General features: G+C 44.3%; 1 protein-coding gene across 2 annotated transcripts; it reads right to left on the bottom strand.

Annotated features, from left to right (window-relative positions):
- Positions 1-1,126: 1,126 nt before the first annotated feature.
- On the bottom strand, positions 1,127-10,932 carry fam151a (family with sequence similarity 151 member A). 2 transcript variants are annotated; one of them, XM_015355358.2, is made up of 8 exons: positions 10,770-10,932; positions 9,030-9,164; positions 7,705-7,854; positions 7,428-7,590; positions 6,139-6,363; positions 4,664-4,803; positions 4,022-4,156; positions 1,127-2,471 (listed from the first exon to the last, which is right to left on the bottom strand). In XM_015355358.2, the coding sequence occupies exons 1-8, from the start codon at positions 10,819-10,821 to the stop codon at positions 1,807-1,809; spliced, it is 1,665 nt and encodes a 554-aa protein (XP_015210844.2). In that variant the 5' UTR covers positions 10,822-10,932; the 3' UTR covers positions 1,127-1,806. The 2 variants fall into 2 exon arrangements, with proteins under 2 accessions (XP_015210844.2, XP_015210843.2); XM_015355357.2 differs by lacking the exon at positions 10,770-10,932 and adding an exon at positions 10,097-10,428.
- Positions 10,933-11,129: the final 197 nt, after the last annotated feature.

The following is an 11,129-nucleotide window of genomic DNA, read 5'->3' as shown; positions in this document are numbered from 1 at the left end:
GGTGTTCCCTCAGTGTCCTGGCTAAAGCTCCCCCTGGCCTTTCCCAGTCACGGCCTCCTAATAATCCTCATGTATAAACTGGTTTCATCACTCTGCTCTCCTGCCCAGTAATAGGCGATGTGTGGAGAGTGTATTGGCACACTCTGTCCGCTGTTGCATCATCCAGGTGGGGCTGCACATTGGTGTTGGTTGGGAAAGCGCTTTGAGTGTTTAGAAAAGCACTAAATAAGTATAAGGATTTATTATTACTACTATTATTAGTACTTTATTATTATTATTGAGCTGGTGGAAGCAGAGGACCAGGCTGGACAGACAGGAGGGTCTGACACAGCCCCAGTGGGCAAGAACCAGCAGCATAGTTAGACAGGGTGAACAGCACTGGCCGAGAGGCCAGGCAGGAGGGCCTTGCGACAGCCTAGGAGGAACTGGAACCCGTGTCCGCAGTTGTACTGGGTCTGTGTGTTAATCTTCCCTCGACTCCTGTTCGTATCGCAGACCAGAACCAAGCGCAGGAGACCTCGAGCCTGTCACAAGCCACCCAAGGCATCTGCTAAATAATAATGTGGAGTAATTAAGACAATCAATTATATTCAATTAGCACCTGAGTGATGGGCTCGGGTGACAATCAGTCTTCACTAAAGTACACCGGAGAAATCAATACATCCTCTCCAGCCATTCTTCAGCTCCTCTTGGAAAATCAAGGCCCCGGAGTGGCCTGCTTCTCTTCCTACAGAGGAGTCCGTGCCTTCGCAGTCTGCTGGGAGGAACTGCTGCTCTGGATTCTCCCGTGCAGGCAGGGGAAAGGAGCTCAGACACAGAAGACTATAAGGGGACCAGATCCCAGCATCCCAAACCCTCAACAGCGTTGGCAAAGTCAGTCCAATGGCTTCCTCTGGGGTCAGAGGTGAAACACGGACCTGAGGAGGCAAGTGGAAATCAGGGGGAAGTGCTCATCGGGAACACACAACTTTCTGATAACTGAGCTGCGGATGATGCCAGTTTCTAGAATAGAAGGACACTCCCACACGCACAGCCGATTTGGCCAAATCCCATTCTGTAAGATTCCATCAATGCAAATCTGTGTTTATTTGCTGGGATTCAATGAGAGGAGACAGTCTGAAGAAGGTGAGGTTTAAAGGCACTTTATCACTTTATTTTGAGTTTCCTTATACTGACCTCTGATGTCATAGGCAAAGTGATCTCCTCAGACATCAGCGTGCAGCTAATGTAATCACACTCATTTGTTTATGATGTTTCTTGGTACTGTTAGTGGAATTTGTCATGCTTGGGAATACAGTATACAGCATTTCACTCACATCTCCAGCAGAAGGGGAGAAGAAAAATATGCATCTCAGGTGGACATGAGCTTGTTTTGTGTCTCTTGACTCTGCAACGTAAAGCTGAAATGCTGACAGTCTCAGTAACAGCCTATCACCTTGATTTACCCATGGGGACTGTCCACAGTAGCATTCTCTCTCTCCAGAGTGTCACACCTGTTACACTTCTGAAGACCATAAGACTGTGATTATAAACTGAGAGTTCTTTCTACGTCTCATCAATATTTTGTTGGTGTTTACTTACAAAAAACCAACTGCTCTCAAGCTGTGTGCATCAACGTTTAAAAAGAAGGTAGTGGTTAACAAGCTTATCAAGCACCGTCTTGCATGAGAATTTTCAGAATATGCGTTTTCTTGTCAGAAATCAGGGAAACTGGGTTCAAAGATAAACAATGCAGTGCAATGCTTAGCAAAATCAAAGCAATATTGGTCAAAGCAATATAATTATAGGTGGAGGTGAGGAAAATGGCTAAGAAGTGAAGGTATCCCTGAAAAAGTTGCCCCGGTAGTTCCTGGAAAGATTGTAGAAGATTCTATCCCTGCGTCCGGCTCGGATTAAAATCAGTCCCTTGTAACCTGAGAAATAGCTTCCCTGCTCAGGTCGGTGCTCCGTTGTTAAGGAGAACCTGGAGGTGCTTTTCAGCAGCTTTCTGATGCCCTGGAACGACCTCCCCAGAGCCCGGGCTTGCAGCTGGAAAGACACTTCCTGCCACAGTCCCTCGAAGAGCCTCATCATGTCTTCGATCAAAGGCAGCGTGTAACCTTGGCTCAGCACCTCGTTAGGCCAGCCAGGGGCCACAGTGACGAAGGGAAAGATCTCGTTTATGGTCTTTACAAACTCCTTGCCATCCACGTAGCCTGGTGTGTGGAATCTCCCAAAGGAGATGTCCATGTTTATCCAGGTGGGGTGATGAAGGAGGTCGCTCTCGTAGGCTTGCTGGAGGAGGAGGAGCGTGGGAGCGAGGGCGTCTTGTGATCTGATCTTCAGGTAAATGCCCCACGGTTTGGGAGAGGCGAATATGGTGTCCAGACAGTCCTGCAGCAGGAGCACAGGTGCGGACCTGTCCACCAGCCTGACCTCAAGGCTGCCTTCTCTGGACACCACTGGAATGACCAGCATCCCCCCGTCCTCATCTGCAGACACAAGCATAAAGGACTGTCACTCCAACACACACCCGACGGCTCCTCTGTCTGACCATTGATTATTAAAGTGCACTATGCAAACTGTACTTCACCAATTCCATCCAAAATCTAACCACTACCAAGCAGTGCGTGCAAGGCAGGATCTATACTGGACAGGACGCCAGTCCATCTCTGGGCCCACAGACACAATTACAGACACAAACACACAACCGGAGGACACTTGTGTGAACATAGGAGAACATACAAGCTCCATGAAAATAGCAACCTGGGAACTGAAACCTGAGGTCCAACGCTGCAAGAAAGCAATACCAGCCACCTTGCCACCAGGACACCCTACTCCATATATTATCTACGACAAATGCAAAAGAAAAGAGACTTATTTCCGGAAGAGCTCTGATTGAAAAAGCCTAAATAAAATGATCCTGTCTTTCTTCGCAAATGTTTGCATTTGCGTGTGTACTGCATTGTTTGTTATGCAATGCAGGCTTGGGAATAGTTCGTTTTAAGACCATAAGAAAGTCAGAGGCTAAAGAAGGCCATTCAGATTCAGATCTCATCCAGACTTCACATGAAATGAGACAAGGCACTGGGTTTAGCACCAGAGTGTTCCACACTCCCACAACACTCTGTGCCTCCTGATCTCCGTTTTGAAAGCACACCCACATGTTTTGCACTTCTGTCATCTGATAAGTGCTTGTTGATTCTGGGTACAAGGGATCTTGTAAGTCTCATGTTGTAAAACACTGATACAGTAAATGGAGAGTATAAAGATGCCAGAAGCTGATTATCTTGCCTCCTTGGCAGAACGGTGAGATTATGATTGCCGACAAAGGTCCCTGTCTTGAACTGCCTTTAAAGAGTCTTCTCTCTCTGCTCTGCTGCATGTTGAATAGAATTAGCCCAGGTCTTTTCAAAACTAATCTCTTCCATAAATGAACATAGAGAAGGAATCCTTTCAGGGCATTATCCTGACATCGCAAGTCATCAAAATCAGGAAGTGCAGAAGACATACTTGTAATTTTCGGTAGTACTTAATTTCTGAGTGCTGTTCTTTGTACCAGACATTGTACCTGGTCTAACACTAGAGGAACTACTTTAACTTTGGGATTTATTACATCCACAATTAAAATTTAAAAGATTTGTATCCAAATGTTATCTTTCATTTTGATCTTATGGTATACCTGTTTCTACAGTAATTACACATTTTATAACATTAAGATACTGTATGTTAATCTTTCTATGTTATTGCTAATATTGTCAAAAGTGTGCAATAAAGACTGTCACTAAAAAACTAAAGGGAACTAAAGGCTAAAGGCAAACATTTCTAGCACTGCTGCATTCTTTAAAGATGACATTTCACTTTAGGCGCTAGAGTTAAAATTCCTTGATTTAAAACCAAGGCTTTTTAACGTTAGACAATCAGGGAAATTTAAAGTAGCTATGAAAATAGTATTAGCTATGTAAATGAAAAAGTTAGCATTTCTCTCCCCCATTTAAAAACTAAAAAATGTGTCCACAAACATGCCTTTGACCATTTTTACCTCTCAGTGAAGACATTAGCCCAATGGTGTTGTCAACAGTATACCACTGGATATTCAAGCCATCAGAGTTCTTAGGTCTGAAGTAGTCCACCACATTTCCTCCTGGGTAAAACCTTCTTTTTCTATTGTTCTGCTCTAGAAAGTTCAAGACAGTTAAGATGACAAGGTTAACAAATGTTCTTGGGTCTTTGGAAGTTGTCGTGATCTCACAGTGCTTCTGCAGTTTAATTTGGCAGTACCATGGCCCAGCTATGGTATCACGTTTTATCAGCATTGCGGTGATAAACTCAGATTAAATACACCTCCATTGCATACCTGTTGTTTTTTTTAAAAAAGATTAAATGATTTGGGTAAAATGAAATTATACTTAATATATTCTATACTTACATGTATTATGTTTAATACACAGTGTGACCAAAAGTGCTTTTCTTCCTGAAATCACATCACATGCTTTATCTAGAACTGGAATACGTGATCATTGACTGGCTGCCCATGGCATACATATGTGGACTGCAGCATTTTAAAATCTTCACGGTTAAATTCGGTGGCACAAAAATTTTACGTCAAACTGCATAGATTTCAAACAGACCCAGGGCCTTCTTGAGTTGCCAAGTCACATCTCAGGCCTCAGCTAGCACTCACTTGCAGCCTCTTTAAATTCAGACAGGACTGGCTCGTAGATGTCATAGTAGATCTGCTCTGACAGGCTGTTGTCCCGTATGAATAAAAGGTCATTCACAGTGACAGGATCGGACTTCCCCTGCCACAGAGTAAGGCTGTATCTGAAACAGAGGAGGGAGAATACAGACATCACTGGGCTGATCCAACATCAGGAATCCTCAGTTTTTCCATAGGCTGGATAAACTGCCTTAACGGACACATCAGGGAAAACCACCCAGTTAGAAAGAGTAATGACCAGTAAATGATTCAGTCAATTTGAATAAACAGCAATGGTTTGCAAGTAGAAACACTGCATATGGGTAGCTGTGTCAGCATGCGTAGGCTGCAGAGGAACAGGTCAAAGTTTATTGGCTGCTGAAAGGAAAAGAAAACAGGCACAGCGTTGGGGCTGTGGAGCCTTCTTCAGGTTGTCAGCATATACTGGAATGTGCGGAATATACACGGTGCTGTTTATAATTTCCAAGACTGTACCACACAGGTGACTTGATTTAAGTGTGCACTCAGGCGGGGACATTTAAAGTCTTGAAGCAAAATCCTGTCCCAGAAACCGCTGCAGGCACACCGACACATCTGACAGCTCTGTAAGGTTGCGTATGAAAGAAAACAGCGTGAGAGGTGTCCCCTGGCAGTACAATCTACCATCAGGCGCGGCCCTGCTGTGTATACCTGTTTATTTCTACCACAAATGCATTACAGTCTGGGAGCTTTCTCAAACGAAACATAACTATTTCTTGTAAGTCTTCTTCGCTCCCAACACTAGACCCTTATCTCTCTCCAGGCTTCCTGCAGCCTGGTTTAGAATTCTCCCTTGTGGAGCCCCGAAGTCATATTTCAGCCAGCAGCCATATCACCCTGCAACTCACAACTGGCAGCCCACTGAAGCTCAGCAGGTGTGAGCCTGGTCAGTACCCGGATGGGAGACCTCCGGGGAAAAACTAAGGTTGCTGCTGGAAGAGGTGTTAGTGGGGCCAGCAGGGGGCGCTCACCCTGTGGCTCATGTGGGTCCTAATGCCCCAATGTAGTGACGGGGACACTATACTGTTAACAGGCGCCGTCCTTCAGATGAGACGTAAAACCGAGGTCCTGACTCTCTGTGGTCATTACAAATCCCAGGGTGTTTCCCGAAAAGAGTAGGGGTGTAACCCCGGCGTCCTGGCCAAATTTCCCATCGGCCCTTACCAATCATGGCCTCCTAATAATCCCCCTCTATGAATTGGCTTCATTACTCTGCTCTCCTCCCCACTGATAGCTGATGTGTGGGGAGCGTTCTGGTGCACTATGGCTGCCGTCGCATCATCCAGGTGGGACTGCACATTGGTGGTGGATGAGGGGATCCCTATTACCTGTAAAGCGCTTTGAGTGGAGTGTCCAGAAAAGCGCTATATAAGTGTTAGCAATTATTATTATTATTTCTAACAACACTGCGCGACGGTCACCTGGGAGACTGCCTCAGCAGCCAGCTGAAGTGAGGCCAGGCCCGTTTGCACATGACGGCCCGCACCGGGAAGGACACCTTCTGGGTGACGTTCCTGATGCTCGCGTACATTTCCTCCACCATGGCGCGGGTGTAGGTGGCGCCGGGGAACAGGGGCAGGTAGAGAGCCTTCCAGCCTGGAGAGATGGTGGCCTCTGGAAATTTCGCTTGGATGAGACTGAGAAACCTGATGCCGGGAAACAAAACAGAGCATCTGAGGGAAATGGGCTCTTTAAAACGACAGTCTGCCATGACACCACGTTCGTCGAGTAGCTAAGAGTTCAAGATGAGCAACAGAGGGTTCCTGTTTAGTTAGAGGCTTTAGCCAGGAAGTTCACTTGCTCTTGACCGGCTTCTCGGTCTTCTTGGACAGCAGCACCGCCTGGATGTTGGTGGATCCTACTCCACCTCTTTGTTACTACATTGAGCATCTGACTTATGTGTGCGTTAAAGGTGAACTGCAGTCCCAGTTCCGTCAGACTGGTTATTAAATCTCCCTAACAAAGTCAATTCATTGACGGTATAGAAAAAAAATGACAAATTGCAAATTGAGCACCAAGTCGTGAACTTTCACTTACAGTGAAAGTACTGTAAGTCGCCATGTTGTTGCAAACTGCTGGTCTCGCCACTTTTGGGTGCAAGATAATTGCGACGTGAAGCGGCCCTTCCTGCTCACTAGTCACTGTAATGACAAATGTACTGTGATGTACCAGCGAATATGTACAGGATGTGCATCAGATATTTCATCTCAGAAAGGGTCCAACGTGATCTGCACACAGAGTTAACAAGTAGTTTTTTTAGGCAAAACCGTTTCGACATCAAAAGCAATATTGATATTGGATTAAAAGAGGTGTATTCACAAGCCTGAGTATTTAAAATGTAATAGGGCTATTTCACCTCACGAGACCTTTTATTGCCTTGTACTGAATCGCAGAACATGGCGCTGCACATATGTGGAAATTTAATCTATTTGGTGAAGTTACTGTCTACATTTTACTTTCATTGCGGTTTGAAATGCACTAATCAATGGCAATTTTGTCTAACCCCAAAATATGAAAATAATGTTGCACTTCCCCTTTTAGCTCTGGGCTAAAACCCACAGCTATGGGAGAGCTTTCCCTTTCCCTAGTCATAGTGCTGCAATATTACTGATGCACACTGGATCACAGTATTGTTTTTCCCAGCTGTGTACCAATACTATGATCTTGCTATGTGGAGTATTATGATGTCAGTCACTAAGAACCTACTTACCTTGTGGCATTAATTACTCGCACAAAGTTAGGCACGTTTGGACCATGGAGGATATCAGCATTTAGCCAGACTGGTCTGTTTATTTCTGATTTCAGATTTTTCCTTGCTAAAAGGTCCAAAGAAGGCTCCACTGCTTCGATGCTCTTGAAATCGAGCTTTATTCCTAATCCAAAAAAAAAAGAAGAGAACTTTCTAATATGCTGATCAACAGTTTCACTTTTTTTTGTACACTGTAAGCACTGAAACCTAAGTGAGCTCAGGAGTGGAATGAAAGTACCTTTCTTCGATCTGAGAACCACATCGAGCCACTCCTGCAGGGTATTGTCGCTGTAGATATCGGGGGGGTGGGCCATGATGGGGATGTTCGTCTGTCCGGATGTGCCGTACCCCTCCACGTTCACATCAGCCTCAAGGACCATCGCCTCGCCTAAGCAAGGATAGGACACTTCAAACAGGCCCCCCAAGGAAAGCTCTTCTCCGTGAAGAAAGCGGTACCCAAGTAAATTCATTTGAGGGTATAGAAAAAAAATGACGAATTTCGAACTGAGCACAAAATCGCAAACTTTATGACGGTCCTATGGGTTGCCACATTGTTGCCAACTGCTGGTCTCGTCAGCGCTAATTGCGACGTGAAGCGGCCCTTCCTGCTCACTAGTCACTGTAATGACAAATGTTCTGTGATGTACGAACGGATACACTCAGGCTGTGCAGCACAAATGCTCCAATGTCACATGCATGCAGAGTTAACAAGAAAGTAGTATGAGGCAAAACCATCTCAAATCAAAAGCAATATTAATATTAGATTTAAAAAATATGCGTCATAATGCTAGGACTGCAAATACTAATCGTTATGATGGAGAAGGCCATCCACAGCCAAAACGTTGTGTTTCTTTTCTTCTCTTTTCAGAATGGAAGAAACCTTTACTTGTTCCTTTGGAGCCTACGCATGCTGACGCAGGGACCGACTTGAACCTCTAATGATTGTAATAACCCCAAACACCCAGAAAGTCAACAGTGAACTTGTGGTGTTTCAATGGACGTACCGGTGAAGGATCATAACAGCATGTCATGAAACGATTTGTTTCAAAACTCGTGGCAAGATGCCAGATGAACTCATCCTTAGGTCTCTGTAGCGCAAGCAGGAATATAACAGCACAGATTCCACGTGACCGCACAGAAAGCCTTGACAAGGAACCAAGGTACACTTAAGTAACTGTAAATCCCTGCGTTGTTGTTAGTCAAGAAGGGAGTTCCAGAAGAGTGGTTCTTCAGAAATGTGTGTATTTTGAGGGATGCAATATGGCAGTTTTTCAGGGGGGACAATTTTATGTCCCAACAGAATATTGAATGAGTAACCTGTGTCCCAATTTCAGCAGATCTCAGAATCTTAGCAAAAAAAAACACTTTACTGCAGTTGAACAACATCGAAGTATCAGGTGGAGGCATACTGCTAATATAGGACCCTCACAGATTATTTCAATAAACACGGGTAAAAAAATAATAAGCATGAAACATTTTATTTAGCACCTTTGAGTTATAGCTGTATTTTGTGCTGGCTATACACAGTAGGTATTAAGATTTGAAAAATTAATATTAATTTACTTTTCAGCGACTCCTCCATTTCGGTCTTACTGTTTGCAGAGTGGTACCAGGAAACATGCAACCCATCCTTCTCCTGTATGTATCCAAGCTGGAACAGATAATCCAGCATGTCCCCCCCAGTAGGGAAGGCTGGTCCTGGAAAGACAAGGGCAGAGAGTGCAGGAGAGAAACTCATTCACCCTTTCAATAAGCAGAGTCCAGGTGGCACAGTAGCTAGCATGGCTGCCTTTCAGCAGTGGCTCCCTGGATTCAATACTGAACCTAGGGTGCTATCTTTGGGGAGTTTTCTCCCTCTGTTCATGGGGGTTTCCTCCTGTAGGTCAAAGACATGCTCTGTTGTGAGAGTGTGCATGTCTGTCTATGGTGGCCTGACGTCCCGTCCAAGGTACACCCTGCTGTGCGCCTCTTGTTTACCGAGAGAGGCTCCGGCTTCCCCGCGGTCTCTTGGATAAAGCGATTAGCAACTGGATGAATGGATATACTGTACAGAACCTCGGTGCGCGTTTCCCAATCAGAAGATAATCCTCTTTACAAAACACCGCCTGCCGTATAGCGACGTCAAGTTTTAAACAGAAGTCAGTATCCTAGAATGTAAAACGGTTAGGCTTTACCTAGATGCGGTAAGTTTAATTAATACGTTACCTCTGTTTGAACATGATAAGACACAAAATTGAAGTCGAATGTGCTTTCGTGTGACATATGTACATACCGTGTGTTCTCCCTGTTAATAAAATGATGTGGAATGGGCTCCAAATTAATACCTCCTGGAGAGAAACGGGTCTTGAATTCTGGGGTTCTACGCACAATTCTCCCGAAGTGACGGACCAGAACAGCAGCTACACATAATTAATTGCAATTATTTTATTAGTCTCACCCCCGGAGGCCAGTAAAAACACGGAATGCCCAATACTGGGACTGGAAATGTGCTTTTGTGTTTTTATTACGTCTCTACTGGTTTTTGGATTGTCAAGTAAAAGGTAGCAGGAATGACTGAATTGCTTATTAGATGATTAAAACAACTGCGGATCACACGATTTGCGCGATTTGCGGAAGCTTTATGTAATTACCTGGCGGAGGCGAACTTTTGTTGACCAAACTGACTGTGATGATCGCAGCTATGGCAGCTATGGAGACCCCAGCTGCTATCAAGATGCATCCCCCTAGACGTGGACCACGATGCCCGTCCGTGTCCTCTTTCATTTCCACCATTTCCTCACTTCTGGGGAAGAAGCTCATTACGGGAGCGCATCCAGTCCCGGCTGTGTGCGTGGATTTGTCCGAATGACAGCATTGCGCGGACACGGATCTGGCGCTGCTTTATCGTTAAACCACTTTACCACCGTTGGCACGTCTTTTTATCTCCTGGCGGTCAACCAAGAAGCCAACCCTTGTTCTACTAGTATTATGTTTTTGTTTCACGACGCTTTTTTTTATATCGCATCCTTAAAATTAATTTCTGTGAAGCACTGATTTTGTTTTCGTCTGTGTAACCGAAGCTTCGAAACTTTACCGTTTTCTGCAAGAGATTTTAATAGCTCGTACAAATGTATTTAAGATAAAACAGATTTTTGTATAACAGTTGACATATGCGGTTGTAAAAAATTGTGTTGTTTTTAAATATCTAGTGGTCGTTTCATATCAGTTCTACAGTGTGTTCTACAGTTTCACAAGTGAGGCGGAAAATATGTTGAAAATACTACTATTACCACCAATAAAATAGAATATAAAATAAAACCTTACCACACAGATGGTACACAAGAAAGATGAAAGAAAGTACAATGCATTTTTCCATTGCCGGCCTTGTAGATATGTGGAGCTGGAAAACTGTAAGAACAGCCTGTCGAACTGCTTCAGTACATTAAGACAAATACTGCACAAAGTAATCCCACAGTAAATGGCTTACTTACATTACGCAAAACACGTCACAACATGCTTCTTAAAAATGGGCAAAAAAATAGTTCCTCCTGCAACAAGCCTACGTAGGAATCTTCTTGTAGTGTATGAGAAGTGCACTTAGAATTGATAGACATCAACATTTGTACTGTCAATATTTACATTCTCGTTAAAAACTTGGAAGACTTGGTAAAACTCTTATTATAT

Source organism: Lepisosteus oculatus, chromosome 9 (assembly GCF_040954835.1).
Source record: "Lepisosteus oculatus isolate fLepOcu1 chromosome 9, fLepOcu1.hap2, whole genome shotgun sequence".
NCBI lineage: Eukaryota > Metazoa > Chordata > Actinopteri > Semionotiformes > Lepisosteidae > Lepisosteus > Lepisosteus oculatus.
Note: the sequence above shows the minus strand (reverse complement) of the source record. Positions and strands in the feature narration are given on the sequence as shown.